General features: G+C 40.3%; 1 protein-coding gene across 3 annotated transcripts in view; it reads right to left on the bottom strand.

The window, feature by feature from the left end:
- The window catches only part of LOC126297774 (KICSTOR complex protein SZT2-like), a 710,838-nt gene that overhangs the window by 569,679 nt on the left and 126,509 nt on the right, over positions 1-14,650 (bottom strand). For all 3 annotated transcript variants that reach the window (XM_049988949.1, XM_049988951.1, XM_049988950.1), the window contains exon 14: positions 12,678-12,792. In XM_049988949.1, coding sequence (XP_049844906.1) covers positions 12,678-12,792 — 115 coding nt within the window. The remainder of the gene's footprint in view (positions 1-12,677; positions 12,793-14,650) is intronic.

Genomic DNA, 14,650 nt, shown 5'->3' with positions numbered 1-14,650 from the left:
AAATACATTTTTCACCTGCACAAACATAAATTCAGAATTTTCAAGTAATTTAATATTATAACAGATAAATATAATTAAATTTGCGTTCACAAAAATTCAGATTGGAAAATGAATAATATAAAGAAAAAATGCAACAAATGAAACAGTTCATACAGGGCTTAAAATGATGTGACAAAGGAATGGAAATAAAAAATTATATTTAAACCTGTTAAGTGAATAAAAATAATGAATGAAGCAATTTCGATAAATATTTAAAAGTATAAAATAAAATTATGTACCATATGAGATTCGGACCCAAACATGCACCATATGAGATTCGGACACAAACCTCCTGTATATGAAGCCATTACCATATCCATTACACCACGCAAGCATAAATAATGCAGCTTCTTTTGTCGCACGAAATTCCAAATTTTTTTTATTTTTTTGTATTTTTTTATTTATTTTTTCTGTCATTTACTTGCAAACGAGAGCCCACCAGGGCAAATGGCTGCGGTGTGTGGTACCTGGGATCTTAACCTTCATCACCATATAGATAATTTCAAAAAGTAAGTCGCACCGCTGGGGACCTCTCCTTGTAAATAATATGCTGACTACTGCTTATCTGCTCTTTCTAGCAGAAACTCTCTCCTAGAATTCTTGTCTCATTTATTAACATCTGCATACAATAGTTGCTATGATGACATCATGATCACTAATTCCCATCACTCTACTGATGTCATCGATAAGGTACAGTCTGTTTATAGCTACAATGTCCAAGATATTTTCATTGTGTTTGGGCTGCTGAACTAGCTGCTCACAACAGTTTTTGGATAATGTGTTCAAATGAACTTCACAAGACTGTCTGCCTGTATCCTCTGCAATGAATCTATAAACATCCCTGTCTATATTTAGTAGGTTCAAGTCACCTCCAACTGGTATTGCATTCTCTGGGTATTTATGCATTACTGACCATAGACTTACTTTGAATGACTCTAGAACTGTCAAAGCAGAATCAGGTGGCTGGTAAAAAATCCAACAATTAACTTGGTTTCGCCTAGACCTGTTATACATGGCATCTACATCTACAGCTATATGGTTACTCCGCAATTCACACGTAAGTTCCTGGCAGAGGGTTCATCGAACCATTTTCATACTAGTTCTCTACCATTCCACTCTTAAATGGCGCATGGTAAAAAGGAACACCTAAATCTTTCCATTCGAGCTCTGATTTCTCTTATTTCATAATGATCATCATTTCTCCCTATGTACGTGGATGTCAACAAATTATTTTCGCATTCGGAAGAGAAACTTGGTGATTGAAATTTCGCAAATAGATCTCGCAGCGAAATAAACTGCCTTTGTTTCAGTGACTGCCACCCCAACTAGCGTATCATATCAGTGACACTCTCACCCCTATTGCGCAATAACATGAAACGGGCTGCCCTTCTTTGCATTTTTTCAATGTCCTCCGTCAATCCTACCCGGTAAGGATCCCACACCACGCAGCAATATTCCAGCAGAGGACAGACAAGTGTAATGTAGGCTGTCTCTTTAGTGGGTTTGTCGTATCTTCTAAGTGTTCTGCCAACAAAACGCAGTCTTTGTTTCGTCTTCCCCCGCAATATTATCTATCTGGTCTTTTCAATTTAAGTTGCTCGTAATTGTAACTGTGATTGTGGGGTAGAGTGTCTTTATTTGCAGGCAGTTTAAGAATATAAGCAGCAGTCCAGTACTATAATGAACAGGGTTCAGTGGGGTAACTTCACTGTCATACACAATTTTGACCTCAATAGAGACAATATTTTTGCCAACTGCAAAGAATGATTCCTGTTATGATTCCTCATCTAGGAGGACCTGCAAATTCGTATGAGCAAGGTGTATCTTACGAAAACATTCACCCCCTACAAGCTCTGTGATGAGGTCCTCCAGACATGGGATGGATTAGGTTTCCATTTGTGTTTGAGCATTGACAGTCAATTTAAAATCTCCACATAACTGGAGAGAGCCACTGAGTTTCTTGTCCACTACTAGGGGTGTGGCCAAAGCACTGGTTTTTACAAGTTCAATTATCCCAGCTTCATGGAGATGCTATGCTTAGTGACCATCTGTAAAGAGACAGGATAAGGCCACCTTTGGCAGAAATGGGGCATAGCACCTGGATGCGATGAGATATGGTCTGAAAATCTGGGGTGCACCCCAAGCTGGGTTCAAATAGGGGCTCAAAGGTAGTACAGAGGTCGTCGAGCTCCTGGTATGCAACCATGTCTGAGACAAACAGAATCTCATCAGTGATGGAGAATCCAAACAGCTAGAAGGCATAAAGACAAAAATTGTTACCCACTGAGTGACTATTGGCAACAAACCACGTTACCAGCCATAAGATCCATTGTATATAGTGTGGACCATGAATTGATCCTGGGGAGGATTGAATTGTCACCACATGGGATGGGGCCAGGTCAGAGGAACCAAGATGAACATGTGTTTGGAGGTTAACCAAGAAACAGTTACTCTAGATGTGGAAAGCCTGGTTCACAATCTTGAGATCAATAAATAACTCAGTATCAAAAGTATCACCCTGAAAACAAGTGCATGAAGTTCATGCAATGTTCTGCAGTGATCCAGGTAGTCTGCACATGAGTGTAATGTGAAGCAGTCAGGACACAAGAGGAGATCCCACAGCATACATACGAGGTGTGATAAAAAAGTAACAGGATTTTTTAAAATTTAGTTTTGTCTTGTTGGTACACGTGTTCCTGATGCATGTTTTCATTTTCAGCTGTTTTGAGTATATAGTTTATTACTGACATTTGAAAAGGTTATACGTGTTTTCAATTTTACTTTTGAAAAAGATGTACCAAAGAATTTGCATTAAATCTTTCTTGAAAAATGGAATAAAGTGCAGCACTGCACTCAAAATGTTGACAATGGCTTTTGGCAAATCTGCTATAAGTAAGACAAGAGTTATAAGTGGTGTAAACACTTCAAAGAGGGTCGAGAAGATGAAGACAGTGACTGTCCTGGATGCCCTAGCACCTGAATTACTGACGACAAATGGTTCAAATGGCTCTGAGCACTATGGGACTTAACATCTTAGGTCATCAGTCCCCTAGAACTTAGAACTACTTAAACCTAACTAACCCAAGGACATCACACACATCCATGCCCGATACAGGATTCGAACCTGCGACCGTAGCGGTCGCGCGGTTCCAGACTGAAGTGCCCAGAACTGCTTGGCCACACCGGCTGGCTCTGATGACACTGTGGAAGAAGTAAAGAAAATGATTCTGGAAAAATCACCATATGAAAGGTTGCTGGTGATGTCAGCATATACTTTAGCTCATGCCAAGCAATTTTTAAGATGTTTTGGGCATGAAACATATAGCAAAAAAGTTTGTTCCGAATTTGTTGAATTTCGATCAAAAACGACGTCACATAGGGTCACGTAGATATTGCTGAATGAAGTCAACAACAATCCAGGACTTCTAAAGTAGGTTATAACAGGTGTCAAAACATGGGTGTATAGGTATTATGTTGAAATTATGGCCCAAAAGTCCCAATAGAAACAGCCTGAAGGATCAAGACCGAAAAAAATTCGAAAAGTTCAATCACATGTGAGTGGTGTTCTCACAGTTTTCTCTGATTACAATGGGATAGTGCACCATAAGTTACTGCCTTATGGACGTAAAATCAATAAGGAATCCCACATGGAAGTTGTGTGCCATTTGCATAAAGCAATCCAAAGAAAATGATCACAACTGTAGGAAAACCACTTACGGAAATTGCATCATGATAATGCTCCTGTTCACACATCACTGCTTGTTTGTGATTGAATTACTGCTACTTGGGGTCAAGGCAAGAGTTTTTGTTTTCTACCTGTATGATCTCAAGATAGAGTGCAATTTCAAACTGTCGACTAAGAAAGGGTTGTACACTTTGACGGCTATAATGCAAACTTCTGGACTGGGAGGCAATTGGATCACAATGTCTTGGATCACTGAATCTCCATAAGAAGTTTTGCAAGCCGGGTTTATAGAAGTGAAATTGTAACATTGACTCAACCCCTGCAATTCCATCACACATGTTGTTAGCAGTATTAATGCAACTGGGGCATGATGGAAAAGCAGTAAAGTGCTGTTTCAGCCACCACAAATACATGTCCCTATCCTCCTTTGTGTCGTTAAACAGCCAAAACGCAGGTGGGTGACAGTCCATCTCTGAAGTGACCACAGCCTGGATGGGTTGAGAATCCTGAACCTGTAAGCAATCCAAAAAAAGCTGAAATTGTTGTTGTAACAGCTGTATCTGTTGCTACTGTTGCTGTTTCTGTGCTACTAGTTGCACAAGCTTGGCGTCCATGGAATGCTGCTTACCTTTTCCCCAATCGCCAATTATAGAGACCAGAATCAGCAAAACCAGGAACTTCTCAAGAATCAGCCGAGACTGGCATACTGGCTGAGAGCATCGACAGTGAGCCGCCAGAGAGTAACAGGTGGACAACACAAGAGAAAGACAGACAATAGAGACAGCATGGTGGAATAAAAAGTTCAGTGAGCAAACTAAGATCAAAAACTGACAAGCATCAAATTCAGAATCAACACATCAATATTTAGCAAGATTAATATTGTAGCACAGAGAAATCAACTAACTGCAGAGCCACTGTGCAGCCGGCTTTAAAGGGAAGCCTTGGGCACCAATAGGCCAGGACAGTGGGCATGTCTCCGTGGCGGCATTCTCTGTGGGGACAGCAGTGCCTTCAGACACAGCCACACTCCCTAGTGGCCATAATTGATTTCCATACTGTCTAGCTGGCCTTAAAAAAGAAAACACGCCAGGCAAGGATACCAGATAATGACAACACATTATGGTCAGCAAGACTCTCTTTGACTTACACATATACAAAAGCTTGCTGTTTGGGATCCCTTCTGCTCCAGCTGTCTTGTAGAGATACCTGGAACAGTTGACAATTGCTACATTGCATGACGCATGGCTCAAATGTCATCTACACAAATGCCAGTTTTTTCAGGAGCAAGTGGAACACTTCGAACACTTGCTGGATGGGATCTAGCCCTCTGGCCACAACTTTTCTGCTATTGACTTTCTACCATGGCCCCAAAACTGACAGGAGCTGCAAGCTTTTTTTTGTGAAAGATGGATTATTATTCGAAGTTTGCGAGCTAACATCCCATAGATGTTCAGGTTCACATGCAGGTCCTCGTTGTCGAAATGTCTTGGCTCAAACTTGTCTAGGGGTGGAACCACACGTCACATTACATGCCCTAAATGAGACACTTGTGACACTTTGGTTAAATTGTCTGGCTGGTGGAAAGTTTGCAAAATACAATGTTAATATAACATATAATAACAGTAATAATAATATTGGGACCTAAATGTTTATTCAGAAAGCAAACAAATAGCGAAAGTGGTCATATTTAGAGTTCCTGTTACACTCAAGTGCATTTCCATTTGACACAGTTCGATCATTCCCAATCACATCGCGAACTGCAATTTCGACACTCCACCTCGCTAACTATGCGAAAAGTTAGAGTTCACACCAGGCGCGTGGCTGGTGACTGCTGAGAGACTAATTCCCGCGATACCACACAATGCGAAAGTTTCTAAGTCATTTCACTTTCCAACTGCCTAAAGACCAACTGTCCGCTTTCGTGTCTCAATCTGAACTGCACCAGCACACTCTCTGCCCGTCCCTGGGCAGTTTCCTGTGCGCTGAATATCCTCGCTCAACTAAGTACGGCAGTTCCCTTTCCTGAAGCCATCCATCTGATTGGCTACAGCTTATTATACATTATTTTACATTTTAACATATTTAAATAATCAAAGCTTAACCACTTTTTCACATTCTAAATAAAGTAACAATAATATCCATTACATAATAAATGTTTAATTCTTTTACATAAAACTAATACAATTTCCTTCTTAACTTTGAATGTCACGCCCAGCAGCCTTGCACCGATGTGCTTTCTGATAAATAAATAAATAACAAAAGTAACTATTATGCACTAAACTTTACAACAAATATTCTATTACCTAATGTTTCAATAAGGTGTCATGCTGTCATCGTTCAATGTTTTTTGTGTGGAGGAAATGATGATCTGATACTTAACTGAAAATACTGATAATTTAAATTTACTATATTTTTTAAACAAATAAAGTTAGAGAGTTGATTTTTACACTGTTTGTCACGTTAATGATGTGCTTCTATATGAAATGTCAATCATTAAGATCAATCGAAGCATTCAGAGTTTAGCATTCAGGTCTTTGTTACAAAACTTGATAATTTCATTTTAACAGTAAATCCTAAACCCTTATAGATATGAACAATATTCCAAGTTTATTGGGATTACAATCAAAATTTATTAAGGATGGTTGATTAAAATTACCGTAGCTTCATTCCCTGAATTACTACAGAATTAAATAGTTTTCATAAATGTTTCCCTTTATGGCCGATCTTAGGTCCGCTATAGTTAACACTGCTACGTCTCCTTGGCCACAAAGGGCTTCTACTGGGTTTCCCTATGGCGTAGGTTCTTGTCTGTCTCATTAGAACACTACAGGCCTTGGGCCCCAATGGACAATAGACACCTGTGAGTTTTCCCATCTCGTGGTGAATCTGCGCCCTTTGTGGCACACGGTCCTCAACGACAGGGTTCGTTTCACACTTCCTGAAGGCTGAATCTTTTGGGCATATACTTCAATGAAAGTGATATGCTCATTAACTCACAAGTTCCTACCACAAGCGGCCAACATTACACATCTTCTCAACTAGTTGCGGAAGAAGGGTGTTCAGTACAGGTGGATGGCTGCCTTTCAGCATGCTTTCACACAGTTGAACAGTCTGCTGCTCTCAGCACCTGCCTTGCTCCCTTTTCTCCATCATGTCCCCTGGTTTTGGCCACTGATGAAACCCTTTACGGTATAGGTGCAGTGCTGGTACACAGAAACAATCATGGTACTGAGTAACTGATTACCTACGCATCAAAGTCTCTGATACCCACTCAAAAGAACTACTCACAGATCAAAAAGGAAGCTTTAGCAATTACCTTTGCCATTAATAAGTTCCATATTTATCTGTCTGGGATCAAGTTTACCCATAGCATAGTCCACAAACTGCTGGTAGCACTCTTTGGGCCACGCTCCTGGCTTTCAGAGCAGATGGTACAATAGCTCCTGCACTGGGTGCTTCTCCTCAGCTCCTACAGTTTTACCATTAAATATAAGCCCATGGTGCAACGTGCAAATGCTGATGCTCTCTCTTGGCTGCCCTCAGAGCAAGACCAGTCATTTGACAGACAGGAAATCTTCTGTTTCCACATCAGTGTGGAATGGCAGCATGCCTTGGAAGGGTTGCCCATTACAGATACTCACATCACTGCTGACATACACCACTACCCTGTCTTAGAGTGTGTCATGCACTAGGTGCTCCATGGGTGGCCTACTTATTTTTCCAAGATCTACACTACTGAACTCTGGGTCTGGGTTCACCTCTCCCACCGTCTGTCAGTCATCTCTGATATTCTCATGCTTGACACAAAGGCAGATAATCACACTGTCATGACCTCACCTACCATGCACCCTCATGTTTTGTATCGCCTCCATTGTAGGCACTGGGGTATGTCACAGATGAAAGCCTTCATTAGGTGACATGCTGCTCCACAGCAATTTTTCATCCCCTGGTCCATCCCCCTTTGCCCCTGGAACTGCACTCCTCTGTATTTTGCTGGTCTCCCTCTAGGGTCTATGTGGCTCATTGTCATGGATGCTTATTCTAACTACCTAACATGGCATCCACCACCACTGACGCCACTCTCAATGCCCTTGTCCAGATTCTAGTAACTGAAGGGCTTCCCCAAACTATTATGTCAGACAATGAGCCCCAGTTCACGGGGACAGCTTCCAAACTGTTCTGTACATCCAATGGCACCAAGCATCTGTTTAGTCTGCCATTACACTCATCCTCTAATTGTGAAGCAGAGCATATAGTGAAAATGTTCAAACAACAAATGTTAAAAGTGATGAGCATATCCACCACCACAGCTCTACTCACAATGTTTCTGAGCACCTACTAGACCACCTCTGTCCATGACCGTACCCTCCATGGGTGCAGCCATGTACTCACCTCCATCTTCTACATCTGCAGCTCATGGAACCCTGGGCCCGACAAACTGGGGGCTTTCTACCAGGCTCGGCTATGTAGTCCCACTTGAATAGGACAAAACTCTCATGGATTCTGTCCAATGTGGTCACCACCCTTGTGCTGCACCTTATGATGGCTAACACCATGAAGGGTTTCAAGAGCCGACATACCAACCAGCTCCATCCCGACAAATCAACTGCACCTTCACCACCAGCTCAGTCGGACCTGGAACGTCTGCCCTTGCCACTCAAACACCTGCACAGTTACAACTTGTGCTCCAGGTCACCAGTAGCACTTCCCGTCAATGCATGCACAAATGGAGGTCTCAGCACCAACTTTTCCCTCTCGCCCTTCGTCACCCACACCACTGCGGCCCACTCCAATGGGCTCCACCAAATTGTCAGACACGACGGTTTCTTCCCACCAACCGGAGGGGCTTCTGTGCTGTGACTCCACTCACACTGCCATTTCACCTTTCCAAGTGTTGTCCATGGTGCTTCTGGCCCTATCTGCCCATTACAGGGTGGCAGTATCTAGTGTCCCAGCCCAGCAAGTTTGAAAATCCACCAGAAGGTGTGGAACTTGACGACAGCCACTACACAGCACTGCTACATCTGTGGGTGCTTGTCTCACTGTTGCATGTGCCACCACAATGTAGGCCCACCTTGCCAGCCTATCAGGATACAAAAGGTGCCCTTTAAATCTAGGAGTGCAACAGCTCTGCAGTAAGTTGTAATTTCTCTGCACTACTATATTGATCTCATTACACATTGTTGCCTTGGTTCCGAATTCACTAAGTCTTAGGTTTTCGATCTAGGTTTACTCGCTGGGCTTATTATTCAGTCATGCCATCTCAACTGTTTCTCTTCCTTTTGTTCTTGTTCACACATTTACTCTCAGGCAGCTCGCTGTGACGCCCACAGCTGGTTGGCCTGTTTCAACTAGTTCTCGAGTTGTTTCTGGTCTTGTCTGATTCTAGTCATTACAGAGATCTTTTATGAAACCATCAGAGGGGTGGTGGCCAAATTTGAGGACAAAGGCTTGCTGAGATGAAGAGAACCAAGGGAAGTCAAAGGAGGGGATGCGTCCAGGTTCTGGAGGAGTCAGGATAGTTTGTCTCTGTTCTGGATCCAATTAACGAAACCATCATTAATATATCTGAATCAGACAATGGGTTTGGACAAGAGTGGCCTGATAAAACTCCTCTAGATGGTCTACAAAAAGATTTCTGCATGAGAATGCATCCTGCTGTGGCAATGACTGATTGTATGCCTTCACCTCAAAGGAGAAATAGTTGTTGGTAATACAGATTGTCATATGCATAAACAATGAATTGGTAAGTCCAAAGTTTGTGGAAGATTGTGAAAAGTAGTGTCTGATGATGACAATAAGTGATAGGATTCAGTGTGAGTAAAGGTTGCAGTACATTGGGCACACAGAGTGGTGGGTCCAACAACACTATTTGGAAAATACTTTAGACAGAGGATAATCCATCAATCACTGAAAATGGCCTGGACAAATACCACATATTTGATTTCAAATATGTCTACATTGCCATATAGGGCCAGTGAAATCAAGGGCACCATAATAAAAGAAGTCACTAAAATTATGACCAATGATGGGTCTCCCATTACGTAAAAAACAAAACAAAAAAAGGGGGGAGGGGAGAAAAGAAAAGAAGAAAAGAAGAAAAGAAGAAGAAGAAGAAGAAGGGGATCACCAAAAGAGGACGAGAGTGACAATTATCAAAATTTTGTTCTTTTTCATTGAGCTCAATTGGCCAATTGATACATGCCAGCAACATATATACTGGTTCCACTTTCTTGAAAAACTTGTCTACTGTATGTTGTTGCATGCACTTCATCTTTAGAGCACTGTCTACTTAAAAATGATTACATCATCTCTTTTCTTTTGCCACTCATGCCAATATATCTTAATATCATCATCAGTATGGTGATTCTCATCATCATCTTCTCATATGGAAGGAATTTTAAATTAAATGTTTCAGCAACTCCAAGATCATGAGATATGAAACATCAGCTCATTTGGAGAAGGAAACATTTATATTCATTTTCATTCCTTCCATCTTTTTTCCCAGTAGAGTAGCATCATGGTGCTAATGCTGGGTTTTCATCTTTAGTGCTTAGGATAAAATCTATTTCCAGAGGGTTCCTCATCACCACGTTTGTCACTGATAACATAGCTGTAGTTTCAAGTTATCTAACAGTTTTCATACACCATCAAAGATGGAAGAAATCTTGTGAAACGCTCACTGCTATGAAAAATGCTATCTTCAAAGCACACTTCACTGTAACTATATTGAAAATGTGAATTACTTTAGAAAATAATAAGTAAATGTTCAAGTCCGTTTTTTGGCCACATGTTGGACATAAACTATGCACTCAGGCAGTGTGTCCACAGTTATTTGTCACGTAGATTGCTGCAGGGAAAAAGGATAAGTATAGAGGGAGCAAATTTTGTCTCCTCCTCATAGTTCATGCAAAATATACTTGCATTTTGTGCTCATATAAAAGAGGAAGTGAGACACAGAGGAGATACTGCTACAGTTGAAAATAAAATAAGTACATCTACATCTACATCTACATCTACATGACTACTCTGCAATTCACATTTAAGTGCTTGGCAGAGGATTCATCGAACCACAATCATACTATCTCTCTACTATTCCACTCCCGAACAGCGAGCGGGAAAAACGAACACCTAAACCTTTCTGTTCGAGCTCCGATTTCTTTTATTTTATTTTGCATGATCATTCCTACCTATGTAGGTTGGGCTCAACAAAATATTTTCGCATTCGGAAGAGAAAGTTGGTGACTGACATTTTGTAAAAAGGTCTCGCCGTGACGAAAAACGTCTATGCTGTAATGACTTCCATCCCAACTCGTGTATCATATCTGCCACACTCTCTCCCCTATAACGTGATAATACAAAACGAGCTGCCCTTTTTTGCACCCTTTCGATGTCCTCCGTCAATCCCACCTGGTAAGGATCCCACACCGCGCAGCAATATTCTAACAGAGGACGAACGAGTGTAGTGTAAGCTGTCTCTTTAGAGAACTTGTTGCATCTTCTAAGTGTCCTGCCAATGCAACGCAACCTTTGGCTCGCCTTCCCGACAATATTATCTATGTGGTCCTTCCAACTGAAGTTGTTCGTAATTTTAACACCCAGGTACTTAGTTGAATTGACAGCCTTGAGAATTGTACTATTTATCGAGTAATCGAATTCCAATGGATTTCTTTTGGAACTCATGTGGATCATCTCACACTTTTCGTTATTTAGCGCCAACTGCCACCTGACACACCATACAGCAATCTTTTCTAAATCGCTTTGCAACTGATACTGGTCTTCGGATGACCTTACTAGACGGTAAATTACAGCATCATCTGCGAACAGTCTAAGAGAACTGCTCAGATTGTCACCCAGGTCATTTATATAGATCAGGAACAGTAGAGGTCCCAGGACGCTTCCCTGGGGAACACCTGATATCACTTCAGTTTTACTCGATGATTTGCCGTCTATTACTACGAACTGCGACCTTCCTGACAGGAAATCACGAATCCAGTCGCACAACTGAGACGATACCCCATAGCTCCGCAGCTTGATTAGAAGTCGCTTATGAGGAACGGTGTCAAAAGCTTTCCGGAAATCTAGAAATACGGAATCAACTTGAGATCCCCTGTCGATAGCGGCCATTACTTCGTGCGAATAAAGAGCTAGCTGCGTTGCACAAGAGCGATGTTTTCTGAAGCCATGCTGATTACGTGTCAATAGATCGTTCCCTTCGAGGTGATTCATAATGTTTGAATACAGTATATGCTCCAAAACCCTACTGCAAACCGACATCAATGATATAGGTCTGTAGTTAAATGGATTACTCCTACTACCCTTCTTGAACACTGGTGCGACCTGCGCAATTTTCCAATCTGTAGGTACAGATCTATCGGTGAGCGAGCGGTTGTATATGAGTGCTAAGTAGGGAGCTATAGTATCAGCGTAATCTGAAAGGAACCTAATCGGTATACAATCTGGACCTGAAGACTTACCCGTATCAAGCGATTTGAGTTGCTTTGCAACCCCTAAGGTATCTACTTCTAAGAAACTCATGCTAGCAGATGTTCGTGTTTCAAATTCTGGAATATTCCAGTAGTACAACACAACAGAGTGGAGTAAACACAAAATTATCCAATAGTTAATACAGTCTCATTTTCTTGCTATAGTTTGCACTGACTGGGAGTGAATCAATACTGAGCCAGCCATTCAACATCTACCAAATCCTCTGCTCCGAGCACCTCCATTAAAAATGTCACGTAACACCGAACACACTGTATAGGCATCTAAGCAATCCTAACCATGCCAAAGGGTGAAAAAGAAAGCATACACCATGAGCAAGCAATAGCACAGATTTGAGAGTAACGTAAATTACTTATAACTGAATTTTTGATCACATTTTTATGTCTGATTTTCAAGGTTTTCTTTGTTAGAAACAATGAATTATTATATAAGTTCATTCTTGACATACCTGTTGTCGTATCATTGATGGTGTACCCTCAAGAAAAGCTAAATGGAGCACTACACATGGAGCTTTTGAGGCTACCTTTAGAGCAACAAAAGACTGAGGGGGCTTCTCTAAATCTCTGAAACAAAGAAATGAACATATTTAAAATTTCATATTTAGCTGTAATAATACAGACAATATATTATCAACTAATACAGTTTATCATAGCTTGGAATTTCAAAGCTGAACATGAGATTTTGGTGTAATCTGCATCCCATTTAATACATGGATTCAGCAGGATTTTGAATGTTATCTTCAGACCCTGAATGGCTATATAGTTCACACTAATTAAAACAGCGCCACTCTGTCGGAATTACACAGTAAGTAAATAGTATTTGATGGCATACTGAAGGGAGGTTACAGGAAATACTTTCAAGTCACTTTCAATAGTCCAACTTTAGACTTTCACAAGAACAAATGACTTTTTAACATTCTAGCCACTGGATAGTGAACCTGCTTTCTGCCATCTTGCAAATGGCACCAGAATTAGAAGTTTTAAAGGTGATTTCTTTTTCTGCCCACTCTTCTTGTGAATAAATAAATATGAACTGTATACCAATGTTGATTATCTGGTACCTACTTCCAACAGATTCCTCCTATACATAATTTTGTAGAAAGACTATAGCATCCTTGAAGTGAATATTTATGATACCCTCTAATATGATGCACAGCAAAATTTCATAAAACTTCTGCGATCTGCAGGTCAAGAACATAGTCTGTTAAGCCACAGACTGTCTCTTTTAGTGTCACAGTTATGTACAACATACTATAAACTACCTTCTCAATAAAATTCCAGAACAGCTGAAATCAAGACTGGAAACCACATATTAGTCGGAAGCACAGTCTAACACTATGCTATGGAAATGATATATTTTTCATAGTATAACATGGAAGCTTATAAGAGGACAGATTTGGAGACTTTTAGAAAGAAGACACGATGCAATTACACAGTATGAAGTCCCACAACACAATAATCAAAACTGGTCATGATGAAATTGAAATTAACAGCAGAATGCAAAAGGTGTGACTATTAAACCTTGGAATCTAAAAAAGGCATAGAAGACACTTGATAAGGCAGAAATAAGAATTGGAAAAATGGGAGGGTAAGTTAACAACTGAGGTAGCAAATAAAACAAATACTAGAGTTGAAGACAAATACAGAAACAGAAAAAAATACAAGTCAAGAAATTTAAAACCAAAGTGGGAAGGGGAGTGTTGGGATGAGTAGACAGAAACAATGTTGAGAGTGGAAAAACTATTAAGAGTCCACGGGGTGAATTTAAAAAAAGATGGAAATAAAAGAGAGAAGAACTACACAGTTTGAACTATCCAGCTGTTCCCCATCTATCATACAGAGCAGACCTCTTCTGAACCACTCATTAATTTTGTAGGTATTTATACCACTTTTTTCATGCAAATGTTTTACTGACAAAGCAGGTAAAAAAGTGATACAGACACACTGTCAGCAGTATATAGAATATTGTACAAGCTTTCAAATTCAAGGTTTCTTTCTACTGAGTTTCTCTTTTTTGATGCTTCACTGCCAAATACAATATTTCATGTACAATAGCCAAATATTATACAGCCCCCTCTGAAAATTATTACAATAAAGCTAGAGATTTAATTCAAAAATTTGAGACTCAATCTAAGAGCTACAAACTGTGCACTATACTGCATACCGATTATAAAACATGAAAATATTCTCTACAAGCATAATCTACACTGTATATAACCAACACAGAGCATCATAAACAGAATTTATAGAGACAACAAATGTATATGAAAAATTATCTCTGTTTCACTAAAAAATCGATTCATTTTTTATTAAACACTTTCTAATGAGATGCTCTGACTCTTTTACATTTCGCACAACACAAATCTGGCACGGTAGCTAAAAGTAAAACATATATATAATGTAAGAAAAACAATACTGAAAT

The sequence above is a fragment of the Schistocerca gregaria genome, chromosome X (genome assembly GCF_023897955.1).
Source record: "Schistocerca gregaria isolate iqSchGreg1 chromosome X, iqSchGreg1.2, whole genome shotgun sequence".
NCBI classification, from domain to species: domain Eukaryota; kingdom Metazoa; phylum Arthropoda; class Insecta; order Orthoptera; family Acrididae; genus Schistocerca; species Schistocerca gregaria.
Note: the sequence above shows the minus strand (reverse complement) of the source record. Positions and strands in the feature narration are given on the sequence as shown.